Genomic DNA, 27,090 nt, shown 5'->3' with positions numbered 1-27,090 from the left:
ATCAAAAACCCAGAAAGACAGCACATATTCGAAATGGAGCTGGGAGCATCTAGTAACTAAATTTTTCTTGAACCTCTAAGACAGGGGTTCCTAACCAGGGGTGCGAAACGATATTCCAGGGGGTAGAAAAACTTGGGTTTCAAAATTTCAAAATTATAGCATATATGTATGATTACATGCATATAATTATTTATTTTTTTAAGGGGTGCGAGAATAAATCAGAAGCATTCTAGATGTGCGGGTTATAGAAAAAGTTGGGAACCCCTGCTCTAAGATAAACCAAAGAAACTGAACCCATTTCTGGAAAAATCAGGCAAATGTGGGCTTTGTATAAATTATTTGCTCACTTAATTAAATATACTTTGACGCCACAAAGGGCTGTTAGCTTTGCCATATTACAAGTTCTGAGGAAATATTTGCAATTTCAGTAGCATGTATGTTTTAATGTGCCAATACCGCTCCCTAGTGAATTTACAGAAATGTAATAGCTAAAATTCTCTTCCCCTCCCTTGCTCTAGGCTTTTTCTCACAGTACAGCGATCCACTTTAAAGCATTATGCTCTGGCTAGATGCCAAGCATTCAGATTAATCTATAATGATTAAAGTATTATGCTATCAACACTTGAATTGAACATGGCTTACCTGCTCTTATCAAACAACCCTGGAAATAAAGTTATCAGGTATCTTTGATTACTATTAAACTCTCCCTGTGAGTATATGCACACACACACATTTGTGAGCACTGAATTCAAAGAAGAAAAATAATCTTAAAGGTAGATGGCACAGACTATAATTCAATTCAATATATAGTTAATAATGTGGATTTACAGTTTTCTAGTCTTTTTTCTTTCTTGACCCAAAGCTGCTCTATTACAATGGACCCAACTGATTCGAGACATTCCCTCCAAAAATACCCTTATTCTGAATTTTAAAAGATGTGAAGAGAAGTTCTATAATTAGTGTTACAGTGCTTCTCAGAAACATGTTGACTCTGACCATAGTATAGGCACGCTTAACCTTTGCTGTAAATAAGTTTGTATCCTGGTTATTATGCCCTAACATTTCCTCCTCCTCGTCGTCCTCCTCTTACTTTTGCTCTCTTTCTTCTTCTACCTTTTCTTCCTCTTGTTCTTCTGAGAATACATTTTTAAATTAAAATATTATGAAGTAGATAGTTTAGTCATACTTCTCATTTAAAACATTTTCTTTTTACAGCTGTGATTAAATACATAGAAAAAGATGCAGACTGACATATTTAAAATTAAGAGATCCTTTCTGGAGACAGATGCAGGAAAAAGGAATGAGGTTTATTGCAGCATTCATTTTAAAACAAGAAATATTTTTGGATTCAGTTATCCTACCTATATATATTAAAGAAGCTTATTAAGGAACTATTTCACCCTATGTTTCCAGATATGTTATGTTTTACAAATATTCTTTACTTCACAGAATATTCCCATACGAAATGTGACACCTTATATTAAATAAAACAAAGGAGTTTTAACTCAAACGTGTTATATGAAAATCTAGGGAAATATATTATTTCAGTGCATAGAAATCTACTTATTTTGAAAAATTGGTTCTAGCTCCAGAAGTCCCCCTAATGTTTTCGGATTCCTAACTGTGATTCGTCTCAGTTTCTGGAATTCTGACCTGGCACTTCAAGATACTAACTTGTGAGCTACTCAGGTTTCTATATCCGTTTATGGTGCCACAGTGAACAGATATGTCCTCAACAGCTTGAGACACAAGGCAAGCAAAATGTTGTATATATTAGTTTCACAGATCCCAATCAGCTATATATGGGTGGGAAACTATCACAGGTGTGCCAACTAAGAGGAAGGTCTAGAATTGCTTGAGGTAGAAGATTGTGAGAAGTAGCTACTGAAACAGAAAACAGGATATCTATTCTCTTGAGGAAAGCCCTTTCAACCTGATTTCATCAGACTGCAAAGTGTGGGGTTTTTTTCTAATTCAGTTGATCTACCATCCAATCTTAGGGAACAATTGGCTGCCGAAAGTGCAAACTCAGGTGATAGCAAAGTAGAGGACCAAATATCAGAGAAACAGATCCTGTTCATGAGTAAGTCATTTAAGTGAGCAGAAAAAAATTGGCTACCTGATAATTGAGCCTTGAGGAGGGCTCTGGGAATTCAAGTCTTAAACTGCCTTCAATCACTGCCTCCTGGAGCAACGTCTGCATACTAGGTCTATTTGTTGCTCACACTTCACTCTCCACCTGTTATTCTGATGAATTCACTGTTTCATTTGTGAGTTCACTCGAAGTCTCTTTCTAACTGCTTTTATTCTAATTTAGCACAACTGCTATTTTAGGCTTGGTTTCTGCTAAACCGGTCAACCTTCATCTTAAGCAGGACTTGGCATATTCTGGATTCTTGAAGTGCAATCTTCTATCCCACTTAACAAGCATTCTCAGAAAAAGATTATAAGTGATGCCAAACTTAAAAGGACTTCAGTCTTGCAAAGTTTTCCTATTTCCTCTCCCCCTCCAAAAAAATAGAAACAGACACCTCCATTTTAAAGGTTTATGCTTTTTGTTTAAAATTCCAGTGAAGCATATCACCTCAAAGAGGACAAGACAAGGAAAATGATGTAATATTTCATGTCTGTGCAAATTATTATTCCAGTAGCAGAGAGATAGGGTAAATTGTCAAATGATGCAATTGATGACTTAAGCAAAACAGAATACAATCTTCTTCTGTGGTCCCATGAAGGCATGACTTTGGGGGAATTCCCCAAGCCCCACTCAACAGAGTGACTGGGAGGAAACGTATCAACCCATGAAAGCTGATTATTACATTTTAAAGTGAGGCAACATACATATTACCTATCTGTACTACCAGCCAGGCCTTTATCCTACTGACTTCAGAGATGCAAATTCTCAATGAGAAAATGTGACTGTAAGGCAAACACTGAGATCCTCCATTCTTCTATTTTGTGAATGGAAAAAAGGTTCAGAGGGTAATATGATAAATTAATGTTACTTGGAGATTTGCTCTGGGAATAGGAAGAGTAAGGCCTGGGGTCTAATAGAAGTTGAGGGAAAGAATTACTCACCTATAACTGCAATATCATAATGAATTTTTCACTTTGTTCCTCCCTACTCCACCCTCAGCATAACAAACACCCTTGGGGCACTAAACTGCAAATGGACATAGGTTGAATTAAATGCTAATAGGGTGGGGGGGGGAGGAGAAAACCAGTTGTAGCTTACATCTGCTGAGCAAACAAAAAAAAAAATTTCGCCAGAAGTAGGAGGAATTTCAGAAGCAACACCCTAATAATCCTATAAAAGGCAGAGGGAAGTGCCCCGTTAGCATACTCTCTGCCTGCCCTTTGACTCTGCCTATTATATCTCAGCAGTAGAACATCACTGAACTGCAATGTCTCTTCGAATTTCTACTGCATCTAGGAAAATATCTTCCTATGACGGAGGTGCTAAGATGTCAGGCATTGGTGGGGGAAGTCTATATGGCTTTGGTGGGGGATCTATGGGAGGGTTAGGCAGTAGCTATGGAGGGGCTATATGCAGTGGTTATGGTGGATCTGGATTTGGTGGTGGTGTTGGCTTTGGCAGTGCCTCTGTGGCAGGTGGTAATTATGGAGCAAACTATCGCTCCAGCTCATCTGTTTCAATGAGTGGGGGCTATGGAGCTGGTGATAGCGTCTTTTTGGCTGGTGCTGAAAAGGAAACTATGCAGAATTTAAATAGCCGGCTGGCAAACTATCTGGAAAAGGTGCGTTCCCTGGAGGAGGCTAATGCTGAGCTTGAACGTAAAATTCGCCACTGGTATGAGAAAAATGGACCTGGGGCACCTGGAGTGACTCGTGATTACAGCAAGTACCATCACATGATTGATGAACTCCGCAACCAGGTAAGAAAACATTTTCTCAATTTCTGTCTAGCATTCTCTGACATTTTCTCTAATTTCTATAAGAGTGCAAAATAAGTTAAGGATTCTATTTTAGCCTATACTACAATGAATGACTCCTATGACATGATAGCTTATCTCTTTATCAATACTTAATGTATTTAATAAAGATATCCAAAATATCTAGCATAAATGGAAGTAGAGGGAAAATTTCAATTCAGAAAAAAATATATACTTTAAGAAAATAATTTAATAATGGAACTGTCTAAAGCACTCTGCTTAACTAGATTGGGTTGTCCAATTGATTAGAACCCCAAATGAAGCTCATGTAAAATTATTGATGTTTAATAAACATTAAGGAAAGCAATGTAATTTAAATAGAATTGATCATATTATCATAAATGTATAGATGTAAAAATCTGGTTTAAAAACAAACTCAGTTACCTATCTGTATACTTCATATTTGAAGAAGGAAAAGGTCTAAAACAATATATCGACTACAGTAATTTGGGGGGAGGGGGGAAATAGTATGGTAGATTGTTTATATCCTCAGCAAATAAATAAAATTGAATTCAAGATGTTATTTTCTCTACTATCAATCCCTTATAAAATATATTACTAAAAATAAGTATTTTCTACCAGAACATGCACTTATTATTGATTTGTAATAAATGTTGTTCTTTTTAGATTATGAATGTAACCATTGAGAATGCTAATGTAGTCTTACAGATTGACAATGCCAGGCTTGCTGCTGATGATTTCCGAATGAAGTAAGTTTAAATGCATTTTTCCATTTTGAAACTCCTGAAAAATGCAGTACTTTGTACCTTCTCACATCTTCCAGAAATACTAGGGTTATTAAGAGCATAAAGACCAGGGTAACATTTAAAACTCCTTCCACCACTTTAATATTCTCTTGCACTAGGAGTTAGATCTACGTTTACGTTATAATTAGAAAATATCCACTGAAATTAATTAGACTTTGTTTAGCAGAACTTTTTTTCCAAATCAGTTGAAGTATGGTGTCATATTTCTATGACTTCAATTGGTAGCCATTAAGTTCTGCAAAATTGGCAATCTACAGTTATGTACAAATATAAGAAGGCACATAAAACTATAGTATCATATCTAATATTCAGCTCTCTACCCTCATTATATTAATTATTGTGCTAATATATTGTGTTAGCATAATAGTTATTTTTTTTTTAAAAAAAAGATTCACTATAAAGATTCATGGTTGCATATACACTATAAATGAGATGATTTTCAAGTCTTACTTTTCAATTCCGTATCAACACCTTTACTATTTATCAGCTATAATAACTTGAACAGATTCTAGCAAGTCATACAATCCAATAAGAACACTGTCCTTTCCTGATTATTGTTCAACCATGGAACTTTTGAAGATAACTTTTTTTCATGTTTGTAAACAGCTATTCAATTTCTAAGCTACTAAGCAATGGGACAGAATTAATGGAATCAATATGTAGCAATGTAATGTCTCTATTCAGTCAGGCATATCTTCTTCAATATGCTGCATTTTATTCTCCATCATTTTTTTTCATTTCACTTTCATGTATCAACAATATATTCTTGTGCATCATCCATGTTGGGTAGCTTGTGGGAGAAGATTTCTATTTCTTTATACTTCTTCAAATATTTATCTTCTCAGGAACCTGATGATACTTTTTGTGTGCACACATATGTATAAACTTATATTTTGATCAAAGAATAACACCATTAGGATATGCATTTTCTGTTTAAAGCATTCATTACGTCTAAAACTGAAGTTCTCCTGATATTTGGGAAGCAGGGAGATATTACTCAAAACTGAGTTTGGGTTCTACAATAAGTTAATGTATAGATAAAGAAAAAGTTTCCCTTTCTTCATCATTTTGTTTTCAGCAGTTTCCAGTTAATAAGAGTGATATTTTAGGGTCACCAGAAGCTGAACTCGGAAGCAGCAAGATGAACATTTTCCTTCTGTGAACTTCCTTAAATTAACTTACATTCTAAGTTAATACTTTTAATTTACCAAGTGCTTTCTAGCTCTGATTTTGTCTATTGCTAAATATAGCTATTGCTCAATTAACAAATTCATGTATTTCCCCCAGATTTGAAAATGAGCTCTTCCTTCGCCAGAGTGTTGAAGGAGACATCAATGGTCTGCGTAGAGTACTTGATGATCTTACCATGAATCGCTCTGACCTAGAAGCACAACTTGAAAGTCTAACAGAAGAGCTGGCATACCTTAAGAAGAATCATGAGGAGGTAAAGGACTTATTTGGTTTACATCCCAATCCACAGAACTGACTGCATGGATTCAAATGCAACCAAAAGGGAATCTGAATTTTTTTGAGTTTCTTTATCAATATTCCAAACCAACCTTTTTAAATTTATAGTTGTAAGATTCCAGATATGAAACTAATCCTCAAACTCTTTGCCAGTACTGACTGGTTGGGAATTCTAGAAGTTTTAATCTAGGACATCCAGGGAATCCTAAATTGCAGATAATACAGATAAGTTACAATTTAGTATGATATCTGAGTTAAGACACCAGAAGTCTGCAGAATACAGAATAGGAGTCTAGTGCTGCCCATAGAATGTTCATTTGGGATAGGAAAAGACTCCAGTTTGAATTTTCACTTATCCATGACACTTATTTGGTAAGCATAGTAGGTAACTTTCAGTCAATCACCCTCACACTGATCTCTCTAACTATTCAGCTTGAGTGATTCATCTAAACCCTCAACAAAATAAGAATATTTAAAGAGAATACTAGTCTTACATAACTTTTTTATCATTATTTAACAATTAGAATGGTTTATTTAAACCATTACATTTAGTAGCATTGATGAAAAGAGAATAGTTCTTTCATTTTCTTTCAAATGTTGATCACATTTATTAAAACATTATGAAAAAGTCCACCTGAACAGAAAAAAAAATCCATATCTAAGAGGGCAGCTGAATTTTCAGAACATAATATATCAAAATCAAGGAGGTTAGTTGTGTCATAATGTAATTAGTAATGTGCTTTCATCTGCTGCCAATGTGATATAAAATTATTTCCCAAGACAGATTGGGGCTGGGCTTTGTAACTTGGATTGTAAATTCCTCCAAGTATCAATTAGTAGATCAGTATGTTATTCTTAGATAAAGCTGGAATATTTAGGTCATTCTCAGAAAACAAGCTTAGTCATCAAAATCTGGTAAATGTTGAGTTAAAAGCAGCCAGGTTGGTCCACATATATCTAACTTCAAAATTTAACTGAAGTTTTTGATTGGAAGGATAAAGGTATGTGTTATTACTGATGTTATATCTTTGCTCAATGGGCCCAGTCAAAGACACTTCTTTCTACCTTTTTATCAGTTTTTCTTCCAAGTATATTTGAGTATACTGTGCATGGTTCCTGAATTAATAATCCTTTCACATGCACTTCACTCAGAAAACAAATCTAAAACTTCCTTTCACTGGCCCTGATCCACTTATTTGTTACTGTGAACAAAATAATAACCTTTCAACCTAGGCAGCCGATTCCCTGAAACGTACATTAGGTGGATTACTTCATTCAAAGCAGGTTTGGCATGCAGAAACCCAAAGGGCAGAAATTAGTGTGAATTTCCATAATAGGCATAGGATGAGAAAAGTATGAAATGTCCCAAGGCTGAAATGATTATGAGTTGAGACATGTTACTAGGGGGGGCGGGAAAGTCAGATTGACTGCAGTTCAAAAAAAAAAAAAAAGCAACATTGGTACTGATTATTCAAAATGGGATTGAGAATGGGCAGTGCCAGTGCTGAAACAAAATAACAAGAAAAATTCCTATTGTAGAACACATGTAAACAGCATTGAGTGCATATTCCATTTTTGAAACACCTTACTTAGTACTCCCATGCCGGATAGATGCTCCAAAGCCAGGCAGGAAGATTGGATCCATTCCAAAGCCCCAAGGCAAGCCTTCATAAGACACACATCATTTTCCATGTTGTCCTGGGGATCCTTCCCACAAATATATTAAGAATTTCTTATCAGCAATCTGGAAATGCCACTCTTTCACTTAAGAGACACATGAAAAGGTTTGCTATAAAAGTCTATCAAAGTTCAATTGAGTTGGTTTGTTCTGTTAGTGCTTACACAGAAGGAACTTTGTTTGCCTGCTTTAGCCTACAATAGATATAAGTAAACAGGGGGATCAACAAGGATACTATTGGCTCTTACTATTCTCCATCTCTTGCAGGACTACTTTAAAATGGCTTCATTTCTATCTCTCAGGTAGATTTCAAAAAGCCACCATAACCACATTTCACTGGTTCTGAAGTGTACAAGTAACCTGCTTCCAATTTTCACATTCAGGAAATCACTCTACTGAGGAGTAGTTCTACAGGAGATGTCACAGTGGAAATGAATGCCGCTCCAGGAATAGACTTGACTAAGCTACTGAATGACATGAGAGCACAATACGAAGATCTTGCAGAACAAAACCGTAGAGAAGCAGAAGAACAATTCATCAAAATGGTAAGATTATATTTTTTCAAGTTCTCCAACTGCACTAAAATGTTAGTTTGATAACTCACAACAAAAATGAATGTATGTGTTGAAATAGTTTTTAACATAATGCTTTAAAAAAGAAAAAAGAAAATACTGTACTCACAAGAAAATCCCCCTAAAAACCAGAAAGTTCTGATCCCACTCTTGTGTGTTACAATCCACTTCTGCCTATTGTGCACCCAAATTGAATTCTCCCCAGAATTGCCTACGTTTGCTCTATATGTTGCTTTCAAGTTATATTTTTATTGATCTGTCCCTCCTTCTAGAGCCAGCCACTGCAGCAACAGATCCACGATGATGCCGGTGCTGCAAGCACAGCCAGGAATGAATTAATAGAACTCAAACGAAATTTTCAGTCCCTGGAAATTGAGCTACAATCGCTTTTGGCAAAGGTTTGTGTTTGCTTCCTTTCTCTCAAAAACAGCAGGAAATCAAAAGAAATGTCTTGTTCTCTGGTCTGAAAAATACTTACCCTTTGTTTTCATAAAACTCTGTTTACAAATTCCTAAATTGAAGAGTCACAGAAAATAAAGATCCACAGATGCACTGATGCAAATTCCAGATTCAGACCTCAGATCACAATTAGGATCCCCACGAATTATAACAGTCTGGATTTCATTGCTGGATTAGAAAGGGATAACATGAGACAAGCATGGAAACAATGACAATTAGCCTCTAGCAAAATTGTGGGTAGAAAAATAATACTGAGAAAATCATAACAAACCTTTAACCAGCTTATGTGTATTTCTCCAATTAACAGAAAGGATCTCTGGAAGGAACCTTAGTAGAAACTGAAGGGAATTACAGCACTCAGCTTAGTCAGTTACAAATGCAAGTCAGCAGTCTGGAAGAACAGCTTCAGCAGATCAGGGCTGAAACAGAGTGCCAAAATTCAGAGTATCAGCAATTGTTGGGCATCAAGACCCGACTGGAAATGGAAATAGAAACATACAGACGTCTGCTAGATGGAGAAAGGTGAGTAAACATTTTTCAAAACTGAATGAGGCAATAATTACGCAGTGAGTGGGTGGTAGATTCAGGCTTAGGATATTTATTTACACAAATATCTGCTACTGCAGATACTCATCTCTACTTGTTGATTTCTCATATTCTGTGTCACTGTAAGAAAGACTAGATTGAGCTACATACGCTTCATATTGGATCAGACCAAAAGACTGAGTTTTTAGACAGCTAGCTAGAAGTTGGACCTAAATCTTCCTTTGGATCCATTAGAGGAAAAGCATCTGTGTGTTCAACCTCTTACTAGTCTATTTGTTGATGGATTGATAAGAAATGTAGGGTAGAAGTGTGATTGACCTGATCAATCCTAGTGTGTAATAAAGAGCATCACCCTTCCAAATTCATTTTTTTTCTTTTTTAAATTTCTTTTTACCAATTGTAGAACTGTAGTTTTCAAAATCATAGAATATAGCATTTAAAACAAAATGCTTCTGTTTAAAAACATCAAATTATTAAGGATCTCTTAGAGAGGTGTTTTTATTTTCTTATTTATTGATTACTCCTGCTAGTTATTCTCTAATTTTATCAAATAACAAGTAAAACCACATTAGTGCTCTCTGAAACATGAAAAAAGTAAAAAAGAATTCTAATTTATATATACAATCCTCTCTGATATTGCTTAGAAATTAATAGAGTATCCATAAATGATTAAATTACTATAGTTCCTTTAAAAACAACCCATATGACTTAACATCATTAATGAATTAATTTAGTTGACTTCAAATATTTTATCGATAGGAATAATAAAGTTATAAGATGCATGACACAGAATGTATATTTCTCTCTTTAGTCAAATATTTATTGCTCTCAAGCTTTAAAAATTCAGATAATACTACAATATTATTAATACTGTGTTTCTTCTTAACAGTATCCGTACTGCTTACGAGACAAAAGTTCAAATCAGAGGTAATTATAATCCTATTCTTTCAGAAATAATACATTGCTATTTGTATTGACTTGGTATATCTAAAAATACATCACACAAAATTGAAAATATTTCCTCATGAACAATTTCATTTCATAAAACGAAATGCATGAGTTTAATTATCTTTAACTCCTCCAGTAACCTTTATTCCACCTGTTAACTCTGCACAGATCTGATGCCCTCCAGCTGTACTGGGATTATGTCTCTGAGAATATCCAGGGAAGACAGTCAAAAACTAGACTAGTTAGGAAGTTGAATGTTAACATTTCTGAAAGCTAGTAGACTAACAAAAGCTATTTCAAATCCTTGGCTCTTCCATTCATATCCAAATTATATGTTTTTCTGATACTTTTAAAATCTGCTAGACAGTATCATAATCTAATCTGCCATCAGGATTTTGAATTAGAAAAAATCAACCATTAATACCAAGGGCATAAGACAAAAATTGATGATACCAGTTTGAGGGGTGAGATGTCCTATTTCACAGCTGACTGAAATAATGTTGGTTTAATCTACAAATGTATTGATCTAAAACTTCCACCATTCCCAGCCAGCATAACTAATACCCATGCTGAATAAAAAGTATGAGTTGAAATATAAGGTTGAAGAATAGGCCCTTTTGTGAGGCTGGCACAATTGATTTTGGCTTCAGCTTGAAAATCACTGCAAAACTTAGAATATTACAAGAGGGAAAAGATTCCATGAACTAAATGACTGCTTGAGTATTAAAATAATGGTCACCCATACATATCTTTATCAGCAATAATTATGAACCCATTGACTAATTTTTATTAACTTTAGTATCATACTTTAAGGTGGCTAAGTTAAAAAGCCCAAAAAGTTGGACTGTATAGGAGAAAGGCTTTTTGAGGGAAGGGATTGCTTTCATTCATGCAGTTCTCCTGAAATTATAGGAAATGTTAATAAGAAAGAGAAAGAAAAAATGTAGAAAATAAATTTGGATACTAAGACGAAAGTGTAAGAAAAATTTGTTTTAATAGTTTCCAATCATCAGCAGCTAAAAAGCTTGCCACCCAAAACAGGTGCAAAAAAAGAAAATGTATTACCATGACCCATTTGATATTTGTATCTCAGGAGCCAATATGGCTGTAAATATATTGTCAGTTTATAAGGTACATTGATTACATAATACCGTAGTTGGAAACCAGTAGTATATCAGACTATATTTAATATCTAAGTGGGATGAGATGATAGAGTTTTGCAACATATAGTTTTTCACATTTTTCCAGGGATTTTTTGTTGTTAAAATGTAATCTCTGTGCCCAAATTGCTCTTCATCTCATTTCCAATAATCATCATTTTATGACAGGTTTTACTGAATAAAGTGCTGTTTTTAAAACTTTTACTATTAATCAATAAAACTATTATAATTTTCCTTTGACAGAACCTACCAAAACCAGGGTTGTTAAAACCATTGTTGAAGAACTGGTGGATGGCAAAGTCATATCTTCCCAAGTGAAATCGGTGGAAGAAAAGACAACTAAATAAACTGCAAGAAGGAAATATTTCAAAGCTTGCTTTTGAGGGAAAACTTGGGTAGAAGAAAGCCATCGGAATCAATTGTCAATTTGCAGCTTAGTAGCTTTTTGCTAATACGGGACTGGGATTCAAATTTAATCAAATTTACTTAGACAAGACTCAGTGAAACCAATGAATGATTAAGTATGGAAACAACCCAAGGAATCTAGAAAAAGAAATTCTACATGTTATGCTTTCTTCTAACTTTAAAATACTGATTTAAAAACCACATTCTGTTTTTCTGCTGCAATGCAATAAATCTTCTGTTTGCAAGTTATATCTGTTTGAGATTCTGGTTTTACATTTTCATTTTCATATTTAAAAGCAGATTTAAAACATACTGAAGTTGCAGAGTTCTGTAATTACATCAGCATCCTCATAGCTAAGTAATATAAATAAAAATTTAACTGGGTTCACATTAATAATTTAGTTATCTGACTGGAGATTTAGCTCACCTTATTCTTGGAAAAAAAAAAAGGTTGTGAATGTCACAGAAGAAAGCACTGTGAAAAGCAATCCAGATTACCTCTGCAAGAAAAATTAAATACAGTTATCAATAAAAGATTTACTGTCGGAGATAACCTGAAAAAAATCAGTATTTGAAAATGTAGGTGAATGTATTTGACCGCCAGGAGCAAATCAGACCATAGAAACAAAACAAAATGAAACAGAAGATGCAAAGAGTGGAGAATACTGAGTTTGCTGTTCCGAACACAGTAGGGAAGCAAGTTCTGAGCTAAAAGGAGCAAATTGGATATATTATTTTACTTGATTTAGAAATTATGCAGCCTAAAATGGCATTTGATTTTTTCTTTTCTTTTTGTGTAGCCACTCCACACTGCTGAGTTATATTCTCATTGCAATCAACCGCTGTTTAGATCTGTTTCACACATGTCATTATCAAAATAGGTATCCCCTATGACAGGGGTCTGCAACCTTAAACAAAGAGCCATTTGGACCCATTTCTCACAGAGAAAAAAACCACCAGGAGCCACAAAACCTGGATGGGCATGGCCAACTTGATGTTACTCACTCCCACCCAGTCACATGATCCCCTAGCCACACCTACCTAGTCCAAAACCCTTCTATATCTCTCCCCGCTCTGTATCTCTCTGCCCCTCTCCCTATCTCCCACACTCTCCCTCTTCTCTGTATCTCTCTCACCCCTCTGTATCTGTCTCCCCCTCTCTCTTCCCCCTCTATCTCTCCCCCTCTGTATCTCTCTCTATATTTCTCCCTATCTCCCTCTATCTTCCCCCTCTCTCTGTATCTTCCTCCCTCTGTACCTTTCTCTGTATCTCCTTCTCCCTATCTTTCCCCCTCTGTCTGTATCTCTCCCTTCTCTGTCTCTCTCCCCCCTCCCATCCGTTTCTGTCTCTCTCTCCCCCTCTCTCTGTGTCTATGTCTCTCTCCTTCTCTCCCTCGCTCTATCTCCCGCTCTCTGTATCTGTGTGTGTGTGTGTGTCTGTCTCTCTATCTCTGTCTGTCTGTCTATGTCTCTATCTCTCCTCTGTGTGTGTGTGTGTGTGTGTGTGTGTGTGTGTGTGTGTGTGTCTATGTCTCTATGTCACTCTCTCTCTCTCTGAAAGCTGAGGCTGGGCCAAGCCAGCAAGTTCTCCTTGGAGCTCTTTACTATCCTTTTATTTCTTCTTTTTGGAAATCCAGGCTGGCTCCTCCTTATCCTTTCATGACCTCCGGCCAGCTGTGGCAGAGCTGGGAGGGTGCGCGTACACAGGGCAAGTGGCTGGGCTCGACCAAAGCAAAGGAGCACACAGGGTGGCAAGCAATAACTTAAAGAGGGTCTCCCCCTGCATGCACACCCTCCAGGTCCCACCACAGCCAGGAGGGTCAGCTAAAGGGAAGCCTCTGCTGTAGCTGATGCGCGTTCCTCAGCCAGCCCAGATTTTCAAAAAGAAGAAATAAAAGGAGTAGCAAAGAGCCCGAAGGAGAGCTTGCTGGCTTGGCCCAGCCTCGGCTGTCCAAGAGATATACAGTCAGAGAGAAAGAGAGAGAGACATAAAGAGGGAGAAACTGGCTGATGGGAGAGCATCTTTGGCGAGGGCACTTCAGCTTTCTAAGAGCCTGACCCCATGGGTGGGCATTAAGTTCAGCGGGCCTGTCCCCTTTTCCTGCTGCCCTAAGCTTCTTAAAGCTGTGGCTGGGCTTCAATCGTGCCCAGGTTGTGCCAGTGTCTTGGGGGTGAAGAGTAGGTTATGCATCTCCCCAAACAACCAAGGCATGCCCAGCACCAATAAGGGCTGGAAGACTCCAGCAAGAGTGAGGCACCGGAGAATCAAGCCCCATCATTGCCCTTACCTTCACAGGGCAAGTGAGGGAGGAGAGGGTGAGGGGTGGGGCCAGCCAGTGATGGGACAGGGAGCTACAGCAGAGGGCCTAAGACCCACATGCAGCTCTGGATCCGCGGGTTGCCACCCCCCCCCATGCTACACCTGTGCATTTGACTTGTAAGTGAAGAACTCCCCTGCACTTCCCTGTTAAATTTCATTCTTTAAACTTTCAGCCAATTTCTAATGCAGTCTTCTGCAGAACTTTAGAATTCTGCAAGAAGGTTTATAGGCATTGTGCAAGAGATTGTTGATGTTGATGATGTTGATGATTCAGTTGTGTCCAACTCGAGGCAACTCTATGGGCCAAATCTCTCCACATCTTCCAATCTTGCATAACTTCTTCTGCTCTGCTGGTGTCAACTTTGATGGTGTCCAGCCATCATGTTCTTTGACAGCCTAGTTTCCTTTTGCTGTTAACTCTTCAAAATATAATTGTTGCTCTAGTGAATTCCCCTGTATCACATGGCCAAAGTAAGTGAGCCACAGTTTCATGATTTTGCCTTCCAATAAACAAATATCATCATTTGAACTGGTGGTGGGAATTTTTAGACATCACAAGCCATCTTATTGATCACTCTAATCAGAGGTGGTATTCAGCAGATTCTGACCAGTTCTAGAGAACTGGTAGCAGAAATTTTGAGTAGTTTGAAGAATTTGCAAATACCACCTCTGACTGGAGATTTTACAGTATGCTTGCCCTGCCACGCCCACCAAGCCACGCCCATAGAACCAGTAGTAAAAAAAAATGACTCTAATGTATTGTGAGTGGTAGATTTATTTAATTATTTCTATTGCCTGAGATTATCTGAGACATAACAGTTATTTCAAGAGATCCTGCAGAGTAAAAAGATGAAAAATTCTATTGTAACCTATCAAGTTTATTCTGAATTGTATATATCTTCTAAGGCAGGGGTCCCCAACCACCGGTCCGTGGACCGGTACCGGTCCGCGGAACAAGCCTTACCGGGCCGCTGGTTGCTGGGCGCCGCCATGTTTTTGGTAAAGCGCTTCCGGTGAGCTTTTCTGGGTAGAAAGCTCACCGAAGCGCTCGTCAAAAGATGGCGGCGTAGCGCTCGGTGAGCTTTTCCGGGTAGAAAGCCATTTCTACCCGAAAAGCTCACCGAGCGCTGGCGCCATCTTTTTCGCCATAAAAAGATGGCGGCGCCCAGTTGACACCGGTACCGGGCCGCGGCGCCCAGCTGATGCCGGAACCGGGCCGCGGCGTCGAAAAGGTTGGGGATCCCTGTTCTAAGGTATAAGTTATCCCATCAAACAATGTATCATCTGCAAATTTGATGTGCATGCCTTTCACATCTTCATCCAAATAATTAATGAAAATATTGTAATAGACGATCCAAGACTGACTCCTGTAGCATCCTCTTTCTCTCCATTTTGGTAAAATACTTGGTGAATATTTTTTGTATATAATTTTTCAGCCATTTCACAAATAACAGTGAAGATTTATCAGAGATTCTACTGATAAAATTCTGAATGATTACACTGGATAAGCAAAGATGAGCTGAATTATATTTTCAGAATACAAACATACCCTGTTGGAGGATTATTTGGTGAAACTCTCAGCCTAATGTTTCATTCTGAAGATTCCAATTGCTAACTATTGAAGGACATTTTAATTTTTCACATTAAATACATTACAAGGTCTGTCTTTAAATTGCAAATTTTGATCCCTGGAAAATTACATTGACTATTAATTGAAATTGACATCTGACATATCAAATAAATTGGAGGGTTTTATGGTCTAATTGTAAAAATACCACATCTCTTTATATTATCCACCAGAAAAATGTGATGTGCAATAGCATGCTATCTGCAATTTGAATATTCTGATTATGCTAATTAGCAAAGAGGGAAATTCAGATTTGGAAATTACAAGGTGATCTTTTCTTTGGGAAACATGTGGAATGTGTTTTCCAAAGAAAAGTTCACCCCATAATTGGTAGGACATTCATTCTCCTCTGATTATATAGCTGTTTGAGCAACCAAATTCCCTTTCCATATTTGAGTAATTATTCCATTATTTGGAAATATAATCAAATTTATGTATGTATATTATTTCATTTATAATCTTCAGTGTCCTTTTTTCCTCCTTTTTTCTTTTAAACTTTAACAGACTTAAATGTAAGCAAACTAAGATAGACACAGGTGTAAGACTAGTAGTAATTAATATGAAGGTAATTTCTCCCTTTGCCTTCTTTTATTTTGTCTGTGTATGTGTAAATTAAATTTGGCTAGTTATTATTTTGCTATTTCAACTGTATTTAAAAAATTAAAGAGATTAAAAATGAAGTATCAAACTACAAACCCACAAATATCATTTCACAATTTATTTAAAATCTCCTTATTAGCAAATTATTTTATATCTTAAATTTAAAATAAGTTCTTTTTGTAGAAAGAGCCCAGGTTATGGAAATCAAATAGGGAAGACTATTAGAATAATTTTGTTAGTTTTTATAGTAACCAATCAATGTGACTATCTTATGGAAACTAGAGAGCTATAATATTACATTTCAGTGTTGCAAATTTGTAGAAAGTCTAAGCTTGTATACATTATTCTTTAGCACCCTTTCAACCAAAGAAAGGTTAACCATGTCAATTAGCTGTAGGAAAGCTCAGATGATTACACAATGATTCACAAAGTTGTAATCTTGTATAAACAAATATTATAATTTATATGATTCATAAGATTTACTTATTATTTCTTTTTACCTAGCACTTAAGCCAAAAGGTAGCTTATAATTACTTTTCCAAAAGAAAAATGAAAGGCAGTCCCAGCCCTCAGGCTTATGTTCTAAAATAATGGCACAAAAGAAATATGGAGGCACCATATTAAATGTTATTCAGTTTTTAGCAAGTTCTAGTTGTGTATTTCTAGTGTAGAAAATAATACAACAGCTAATAAAGGTGCTTATTTTTCATCCTCCCCCTTTGAAGCTATGTTTAAAAATATTTAAACAAAACTTCCTTTTAATCTTAAAGTTTAAATATGAACTTAAAAGTACGTAAGTGTTCATATTTCTCTGTCTTTTATCAAGTTTTCAATAATGGCTTGCCCCTTCCATGGACAGCCATTCTTCTGAATGACCAGCATGCTGCTGGATTCATATAATGTAGTTTGCTTTTTGATCAATCCTTTGAATTTAAAAAAAATCTTTCTAGGCTCCTCCTATTGTTTTTTTTTTTTTTTTTAGTGTGCTTAAAAAAACTCACTGCTAAACAAAACAATCACCTTTTCATTTTTTTTGAGTGAAGATTCAATGCCATGAACCAATTTCCCACTACTATACCAAAGGGTTTATATTTCATTTGAATTATTTTACCTGGTGAGTGAATTAAATCATTTGCCACACAGACTGACTGAATAACGGTGAAAAAGTTAAGAAGTATGTCACAGAATATTTATTGTCGTGTTAGGAAAAAAAACTTGTGGGGGGCATATATGTATGTCAGGAATAAGCAACTTATGTTTCATTGGTATTCCCACAATCTTTGCAAAAGGTACTTGGGACTAAAACCTATGACACTCATCTCTGGTATATATGATAATAATAGTAAATATCTGCTATTTGTCAAAAGAAGTATATGAGCATGACATGCAACAATTAAGTCCTACATTTTTAAAAATCATGCTGAAATGTCTCTCACTTTATGCTCTTAAAAATAAATAGTATGCATTTTTCCAGTCCTTGGTTTGTATACAAATGGACAGCTTTAGCCAGCTTTAGGGGAAAGTTTGAAAAGAGCCATGATAACTAGTTCTAATCAAGGAATGGGACGCTGCTGCTTTAAAAAATCTGAGTTTCGCCTTCTGCTCTCCCTCCTCTCTGCCCCCCCCCTTATTCTAATTGCAGGCTGGGAATGTTCTGCAGCAGTCTTCTCACCCTATCAATAAGGTTCAGTTAGCCAAGGTGGAGGATGGGAGTAGCATGGAACTGTCCCAGCTCCTCAATGAGATCAGGGCAAACTATGAAACGCTCTTCAGCCGAAGTCAGATAGAGACCATCCTCTCGGCAGGGACCCAGGTAATGTCCATATACAGACAAGCACCTACTTGAATAAGGAGACAATCCAGTTTGCTCTCAGTTCCTCTCTCAGCCTCTGTGAGGTACAGTATTTACATTTTCAATGCAGTGTTTTTTGGGGGGGAAGCAACCATCCATCCCTCTCCCTCTCTCTCCCTCCCTCCCTCTCTCATCCACAGCATGTCTAGATTCCAAGACTAGGGGGAAATATGTTGAGGTTTTTTAAAATAATGATAAAGTAAAGCTTTGCATCGCCTTGCATCGAGATACTTCTCAAAATGGAGTAACAAATGTTGTGCAGCTCCTCTGCTCCATTCGTCATTTAGATATAATTTTCTCTAGGGAGAAAACTATTTAAGACTTAAGATTTTTACCATTTAAGATTTAAAGAATTGGTTTTAAAGATAGGTCAAGAGGAGCCTGTGTTTTACAGCATCTCCAAAAGAGAAAGGTCAGGATCACACTGTTCTGCAATGCTTTGCTTGTCTGGCTTAAGTCTCATGATTGCTAAAGATTATCCAATCACAAGGACAGCATTAAAAATTCACCCAGAAAAAAACAAATCACAGTAATAAAATGCACCAGACTGCTGATCTGACTTCAGGAATAACATTGAACTGGATGCCGGCTGAGCATCCTATTGTGCGTTTGAGTTTGGTGTTTCTGAATGAGTAATGGTTTAGGGGTGTTTTTTTTTTTGTTTTTTGTATCTTTTAATGGCTGGCTTGCTTTATAGTTTATTTAGGTATCTGAGCAATCCAGTCCCAAAACCTTCAGAAAAGATACACTCATCTTTATCCTATGCTCCAGATAACTTGGCCTAGAGTAACTTGCCGCTTAGTAAGATTCTCAGCAGATTAGTATCAGGACTAGTTTATTTGGATGGAAAGTCTCCAGGAAATTCTAAAACAAGGCAATGGCAAAGTCTTTGCAAACTGTTACAAAATGATTTGTATCCATGTATTATTTGCTTCAAGCCACTATTACAGGTAGTCCTTGATTTTACAACCGTTTAGAGATCATTTCAAAGTTGAAATAGCATTGAAAAAAGTGATTTTTAATTGATCCTTGCACTTATGACCATTGCAGCATCCTCACAGTTACATGATCAAAATTCAGCCACTTGTCAACCAACATGTATTTACCAGTTGCAGTATCCCAGAATCATGTGATCACCTTTTGAAACTTTCCCAGCTGTCAATGGGGAAGCCAGATTCACTTAATGACTGCATGATTCATTTAACAATCATAGCAAAAAAACAAAAGCTCATAAAATTGGGCATGACTCACTTATCCAAAGCCTTGCTTAGCAACAGAAATTTTGATCCCAGTTGTGTTTGTAAATTCAGTGACTACCTATATTAGGCTTGTAATAGGACCGTTCCAGTACTTTGGATTCATTTTTTTAAAGTATTTGAAGGATAAGGGAGCACAAACATAACACTTGTCTGAAATATCTCAAAACAACTGCATCTTTCCTTGGGAATGTGACCTGGAAAATTTCCCAGGATCAAAATTCTCCCCATCAGGCAATTCCAGCAGTTTTAAAGTTGTATTTTGTTTTTCAGAAGATTGTTCTAAACAGTTGAAAGCAGAGTTCCACAGGTCTCCCTCGTTCATTCATTAACATAACTCCAATATCTGTATAGACTATATGGCTTTTGAAATAAAGATGCTAACTAATATTACACTTATTTCATCTTTGTATCCAGAAAACCTGCATCTCTGTGGCCAGTTATCCTCTACAGCTGCCATGATATTCCAGCTGCTTTATGTTGATGCAGATGAGAGATATCTGCACATTCCATATCACCTTTTAGAATCATATTCAAAATGTCCACTGGCTTCTTCAGACAGCCTGTATGTAATAACTGAAAATATGATTTAATGTTTTAAAACTAGTTTTACATACAGTATTCTTGTGAACAAAGAAATACAAAGACACAAAAGGGTCAGTGGCCTCTTGTTCAATAAAGATCCTGGGGATAGGAAAAATGGACGTTACCTATGTTCAGGGGTGGGATTCTTCCATTTCGGACCGGTTCAGGAGAACCCCTAGCTCCGATGATCAGCTGGCTCTGAACTGGTTTTCTCCAACGATCATGTGGGCCCACCCGCCCACCCCTGTGCTGTACTCACCTATATCTGCACAGTTGATTCGCACAGCAGAACGGATTGCTGCGCCTCAGCTGTGTTACTTCCCTGAAGTAACATTGAAGGGAAGTAGTTTTGAAAGCTGTGCACATATGCACAGCGCGCATCATGTGCATGCACACACACGATTAGCGAACCAGTTGTTACACCAGCAGCATCCCACCACTGCCTGTGTTGTTTGGTCAGGTTTTTCAACCAGTATTTTCAGATTTCCACCATTATTTATCAAGAGATAATAAAGCAATTATGATGCACCTTAATTCATCATAGATTCATTTTCAAAGTAAGATAATACCTTTAGCCTCTAACGTCTTTAGCAGCTTCCAATTAACATTCCTTAGAGAGGATTTTTCTCCTTTAGGGCCATATTCTATGCTCCCATATTATAATCCCATATATTAGTATGTGACAAAGTTTACAATGATAGTTCTAACATGAAACTATCCTATGGACTTTCCCTTGTGTATATCCCTCAATGTTTTTACAAACAGAAATGTAAAAGTTTTATTTTACTTGCATTAGAGTGATTAATATATTGCTCTTGACATTTAATTTTTTTATAGAGATGCTGAGTTTGTTGGTGCCTAACTTAAGCTATGACTGTGTGGATGCGAATTTCATATGTATGCCATTTACTGCTTTGAAAGGTTATTGTTAGTGAAATATTTTCATTATGGTTAGTGAAATGGTCCTTAATTCAGAGAGCATATTTTTAGCAATAATTTATTCAGTAAAATATTTTTTTCATTTAACTTCCTATGCACATGCTATCTCTTTTTTTAAAACTTTGTTTCAGAAGACCTGATAAGTATCTTCAACTTCTGAAAATGTATGTTTCACCTTGTGTTAATTCAATGATTAAAATTATATCTATCGATCATCTATCTAACCTATTTATGGTTTTGTGGATTTTCTTATTCACTGGACTCTCAGAATGTTATATTTAGGTCTAGCTAGTTCAGGGATCAGCAACATGCAGCTCTAGAACTGCGTGCAGCTCTTTGGGCCCTCACCTGCAACTCCCTGTCGGATGATCCCACCACTGACTGGCCCCTCCCCTCCTCCTCACTTCTTGCCTGCCCTGAGAAGGGAAGGGCAATGGCGGTGGATGGAGACTTGCTCCATAGACTCGCAAAGCACCCCTCTACTTGCCTCTTCTTCTGGCCCTTCTTGATGCTGTGTGCACCTCAGCCGCTGGGGGAGATGCACGACTTTCTCTCTGCCCCAAGACACTGGCCAGGCTGGCTGCAGCTGATGCTCCACATCGTAATGAGCTCAAGGAGGCGGGATTGCTGCCTCCCCCATTGTGAAGCATGCTAAGTTTAAGTGTGCTGCACAAGGCGCTGCAAAAGCAGCAAGCAGCCATGGAAGTAGCAAGAGCAGCAGCAGCAGCCAGTGTCTCAGGGCAGAGAGAAAGTTGCTCATCTCCCCATATTCCTTTCACCACTCCATGGCCTGCTCACTGCTCTTGCAGCACCTTGCAGCATCCCCTCCTCCTGGAGCCCATTACAATGCAGAGCACTGGCTGCAGCTGGCCCACCCAATGTCTCGGAGAAGAAAGAAAGTCATGCATCTCCCCAGTGCGCGCAGCACCAAGAAAGGTCAAAAGAAGAGGCAAATAGAGGTATGCTTCGCTCCCACTCTGGAATATGGAGCAAGTCTCCATCCGCCACCACTGCCGCCCTTCCCTTCTCAGGCAAGAAGTGAGGGGGAGGGGAGGGAGGGGCTAGCCAGTGGTGGAAGCATCTGACAGGAGCCACAGCAGGGGGACGAAAGAACTTCATTTATCTGGAAACCTAAAATGATTCTTGATTTAAATCATATGGTAAAAAGGCACTCAAAGAAGAAAGAACAACATCAGCAAAAAAAACCAACAACATCCCAACCCTCGCCTGTTTTTGGAAATGGCTCAAGTGGGAAAACACACACACATACACACACACATGAGAGAGAGAGAAAGAGAGAGAGATGAGAAACAGAGAGAGAGGGGGAAAGAAAGAGATGAGAAAGAGGGAAGAAAGAGAGATATATAAAAGAGAAGTGAGACAGAGAAAGATGAGAAAGAGAGGGGGAGAAAGAAAAAGAAATGAGAAATAAGAGAGAGGGAAAGAAATAGAGAGGAGAGAGAGGAGGAGAGAGAAAGAGAGAGGGAGAAAGAGATGAGACAGAAAGACAGAGAGAAAGAGAGATGAGAGAGAGAGAGAAAGGGAAAAAGGGAGAGAGAGGAGAGAGAGAAATAGAGAGGAGAGAGAGATGAAAGAAAAAGAGAGAGGAGAGAGACAGAGAGAGAGGAGAAAGAAAGAGGAGAAAGAAAGAGAGAGAGATAAGAGAGAAGGAGAAATAGAGGGAAAAAGATGAAAGAGAGGAAGGAAAAAGAGAGGGAGAGACAGAGAGATGAGAGAAACAGAGACTGAGACAGACACAGAGAGAGCAGGGAGAGAGAGAGAGAGAGAGAGAGAGAGAGAGAGAGAGAGAGAGAGAGAGAGAGAGAGAGAGAGAGAGAGAGAGAGAGAGCTGTTTCCCAGAGAAAAGAAAGAGTGTTGGGCTTACCTGAAACGCCTCTTCTAGTTGTAGGGGAGGAGAATCCAAAGCATGGGCTGTCTCCTGCTTCCTTGCTTAAAGACAGAGTCAATCAAAGTTTAGTCCAGCCCCCATGCCTAGTTTTTGATGAAGGCTGATGATTGACTTGGAGAGTTCTTTGGTGTTTGTTCTTGACCGTCCTGAGCTCGGGACTAACTATCTAAGGGTGGGATTTGGATTCTCCTCCCCTACAACTAGAAGATGCATTTCAGGTAAGCCCAACGCTCTTTCTCTTTCTCTTTCTCGTCTTTCTCTGTATCAGGGTCGGAGAATCCAAAGTGTGGGACATACCCAAGCTAATTGTCCTAAGGGTGGGCCAACTCCTTGTCCCGAGCCCCCATCTCCATGTGAACTCTTTGTAGCACTCTTCTTCCAAAGGATGCTTCCGCTGATGCAAATGTATCCAGTTTATAATTTCTGATGAATGGAGATGGCGATGACCATGTTGCTGCCCTACAGATCTCTTCAATCAAGGCCTGTGTGTTCCATGCCACTGATGTGGCTGCACTCCTGGTTGAATGTGCCGTTATGTTACCCGGCAATTGCAATGACTGGCTTTCATAAGCTTTTGTGATACATGTCTTGATCCATCTGCCTATGGTAGATGGTGAAACCCTTTGTCCCAACGAACTCAGTTGTAAATGAAACGAACAATGCTTCCGTTTTTCTAATGGGTCCTGTTCTCTTAATATAAATGCATATAGCTGTCCTAACATCCAAGGAGTGCCACTTCCTTTCTAGGCTATGGATCGGTTCTGGGCAGAAGTCTGGTAGTACTAACTCTTGTGCTTAATGGAACGTAAATTGATCTTTGGGATAAAGGTCAGGTCTAATTTAATACTACCCTATTCGAGTGAACATACAGAGGTCCTCCGTCACGGATAATGCTGCTGCCAACTCTGAAATTCTTCTGGCTGATGTAATGGCTATTAGGAAGGCCACCTTAAGGGTGAGTGAAGGTAGTTCTACTGACATCAGCAGTTCAAAGGGCTCAGTCATGCGCACCCTCAGCACTCTTGTCAATCCCAAGTAGGGTACCTGTGTATCACTGGTGGCTTTAAATTGGTTGCTCCCCTGATGAATGTGCTGATTAGGGGGTGTTGTGAGAGGGACTCCAAGGTCCCGCAACTCAATGTTGAAGCTATTGCTGCTACCTGCCTCCTTAAGGTGTTAGGGGTTAAGCCCTTCTCCAGGCCTTCCTGGAGAAAATCCAGCACTTGAGTAACTAACACTGTGGTTGGATCTATTTGTTTCTTGGAACACCAGGTTCCAAATGCTCTCCAAGTAGCATCATAAATTCTGTTGGTTGATGGTCTCCTGGATGCCTGGAGTGTCTGTATTACCTTGTCTGAGCACTCTAAACACATTAGCGTGGTCCTCTCAAGTGCCATATGGTTAGTTGCAGCCACTGTGGCTCTGGGTGTTGTATGGCTCCCTGACTCAGTTCTACCTTGTCTGGGGGAATTCTCCATGGTCTGGATACTGACAGATCTACCAGATCCACGTACCAAGACCAACTGGGCCAGTGAGGTACTACCATTAAGACCTCCGCCCCCTCTTCTATCACTTTCTTGATTACCCTTGGTATCAAGGGGAGTGGGGGGAATGCCTAGAGCAAACCCCTTGGCTTGGAGCACATTGGTTCCTTCTGCTCCCTGTGTTGGGAATCTCGACTAGAATCTTGGGAGTTGTGCATTTGCTGGCGTTGCAAACAGGTCCAGGACTGCTCTCCCGAATCTGTGCGACAGTTCCCTGAACAGGTCTGGGTGTAGGTGCCACTCTGAGTGGTCGACCATTGTTCTGCTGAGCCAATCTGCCTGAATGTATTCCACTCCCGATATGTGTTCCGCCCTGATAGGTGTGTCTCCGCCTAGCGGCCCAATCACTCTGCTTCTTGCATGAGCGCTAGGGAGTATCCCCCTGCCTGTTGATATGAGCCTTGGTGGTCATGTTGATTGTCAGGATCAACACATGCTGTCCCACTATCACTGATCTGAAGGCCCTTAGAGCCAGATGAGATGCTCTGAGCTCCAACCAGTTGATGTTGTTCTTGAGGTCTGATTGAGACCATTGACCCTGTGCAATCTGGCTTTGACAATGGGCTCCCCAGCCTACTAAACTTGCATCTGTTGTGATAGTCGGGTGGGTTCCTTGAACCCACATTCCCTCGTCACTGCAGGTGATCTCCACCACTAGAGTGACTGCTTCACTCGGGGGGGGGACTAGTACCTTGGTTCCTGTATTGCCCTTGCCAACTCTCTGGTAAGGTAATAGGAACCACTGCAATGTCCTTGCGTGCAGCCTGGCCCAAGGTACTATCGAGATGCACAATATCATCTTCCCTAGTATTTGTGACAGTAAGTCCAGGGACACCCCCGGAGCTGTGCTCACTTGATTTATTGATGACCTTATGTTGTCCTGCCTTTCCTGTGACAGGTAAACCTTGCAGGAGTTGGTGTCTATTACAGCTCCTAAGTGTTGTAATCACCTGGTCGGTTCTAAGTGGCTCTTTTCAAAATTCACCGAAAAGCCATGCTCTTTTAATGTCTGTATCATGGTTTCTAGATCACTCTGTGCTCTTAGAGTCGACGTTGACTGTATTACTATGTCATCTAAGTAGCATTAGACCCGTATGGGCTTTGTTCTGAGGAAGGCTGCTACTGCTGCCAGGACCTTGGTGAAAGTCCTTGGCGCTGAGGACAGGCCGAATGGTAGAGCCCTGTACTGGTAGTGTCTCCCTGCATAACAAAACTACAGGAACTTCCGATGCCTCCTGGTAATAGGTATGTGTAGGTAAGCTTCTGTGAGGTCTACTGATATCAGGACATCCCCCTCCCGTATGCTCCCTAGTATAGCTTGCAGGGACTGCATCTTGAATCTCCTGTATACTATGTGCCTGTTTAGTAATTTGAGATCCAAAATTAGTCTTCACCCCCCCTGAAGCCTTCTGCACAACAGGTTTGAATAGAACCCTTGTCCCTGTTCATACTACTTGTACCGCCCGAATGTCCAGCAGATGTTGAACTGCTGTTTCCATAATCACCCTTTTGGTTCTGTCCCTTGTTGTCGGGCATCTTCTGAATGAGCTCAGGGGTATGGAGATGAATTCCACAACTAGGCCTTAATGTGTCTAGGACCCACTTGTCCATTGTAGTCGACACCCATCGGTCGGTGAATAGGCCCAGCCTCCTGCCGATGGGCGCATTGTTCCAGCCGTCACTTTGTATGCCAGAAGGCCCTGCCGGTCGAACTCCAGAAGGGGCGCCTTCCCTGGGACTATTGTCCACCCCTATCTCTAAATCCTGACCTATCTGGATGTCTAGTAGCGGTCTGTGTGTACTGTCTCTGTGTGTATAGACAGTGGCTGAAGCCATCCCCCAAGATAGGAAAGAGCTGTTGCCGTGTATATGGAGAAGGTCGCCTATCTGCCTGACCAAATTTCCTGGGTAAGACCTTCCTCTTGTCCTTGGTTTCAATCAGTAATGGCTCAATGGCCTCCCCAAAAAGTTTGTCCCCTTTAACTGGAGCTGATGTCAGTTTCCATTTATGTTTCAGATCTGCCTGCCAGTGGCAGAGCCAAACAAGTCACCTTGCAGCCACTGAAGCTGTGATGGCCTTAGTTGCGTACTTGACCCCATTAAGTGTGGTGTCTGCTATGAACTCTGTTGCAGCAGTTATTTTGTTCAAATCCTGTTGCAATCAAAGATCGCCAGGTGGCATCCTTTCCTGCATCTGTTCAATCCATATCAGGACTGCTCTGCTGAAAAATGATGCCGTGGACGTTGTTGTTTTCTTATCCTCCCTTTTAGACCATCCTCAGCTTCGTTAGCCAACACTGTAGCAGATGTGGAGGCTGCCACAGGGCTATATATCGTGGGAACTGGGAATAGGTCCGCTAGTTCTGCATTATAAAATTTCCTCTCATTCCCCCCTGGTGTTGGGAAAATAACTGGTCTGTCCAACTGACCTTCCACCACTTCCCTGAACAATTCAGATGAAGGTATGGATTCACTTTCAACCTTGGTTCTAGCAAAAAAATCT

At 39.1% G+C, this 27,090-nt stretch overlaps 2 protein-coding genes and 1 long non-coding RNA gene across 3 annotated transcripts in view; 2 read left to right on the top strand and 1 right to left on the bottom strand.

The window, feature by feature from the left end:
• Positions 1–27,090, bottom strand: part of LOC113424385 (uncharacterized) — a 122,793-nt gene that overhangs the window by 33,315 nt on the left and 62,388 nt on the right. The window lies entirely within an intron of this gene.
• On the top strand, positions 3,266–12,204 carry LOC113424382 (keratin, type I cytoskeletal 12-like). Its single transcript, XM_026686050.2, has 8 exons — positions 3,266–3,896; positions 4,581–4,663; positions 6,008–6,164; positions 8,249–8,410; positions 8,710–8,835; positions 9,204–9,418; positions 10,332–10,369; positions 11,794–12,204. The coding sequence occupies exons 1-8, from the start codon at positions 3,405–3,407 to the stop codon at positions 11,895–11,897; spliced, it is 1,377 nt and encodes a 458-aa protein (XP_026541835.1). The 5' UTR covers positions 3,266–3,404; the 3' UTR covers positions 11,898–12,204.
• Positions 18,148–27,090, top strand: part of KRT222 (keratin 222) — a 49,507-nt gene continuing 40,564 nt past the window's right edge. The window contains 1 exon segment of the mRNA XM_087947984.1: positions 18,148–18,315. Within this exon segment, the coding sequence (XP_087804110.1) occupies positions 18,220–18,315 (96 nt within the window). The 5' untranslated portion in view covers positions 18,148–18,219.

This window comes from Notechis scutatus, chromosome Z (genome assembly GCF_049901735.1).
Source record: "Notechis scutatus isolate UNSWTSFEM ecotype Mainland chromosome Z, rNotScu1.2, whole genome shotgun sequence".
NCBI lineage: Eukaryota > Metazoa > Chordata > Lepidosauria > Squamata > Elapidae > Notechis > Notechis scutatus.
The sequence above is the reverse complement of the archived record's forward strand: the minus strand, read 5'-3'. Positions and strand labels throughout refer to the sequence as shown.

Bases quoted from the DNA above. Each gene is read 5' to 3' on its own strand.
- LOC113424382 (XM_026686050.2), top strand. From the start codon at position 3,405: ATGTCTCTTCGAATTTCTACTGCATCTAGGAAAATATCTTCCTATGAC. The intron at 6,165-8,248 runs GTAAAGGACTTA...TTTCACATTCAG, and splicing joins TTAAGAAGAATCATGAGGAG to GAAATCACTCTACTGAGGAG. The intron at 9,419-10,331 runs GTGAGTAAACAT...TCTTCTTAACAG, and splicing joins CGTCTGCTAGATGGAGAAAG to TATCCGTACTGCTTACGAGA.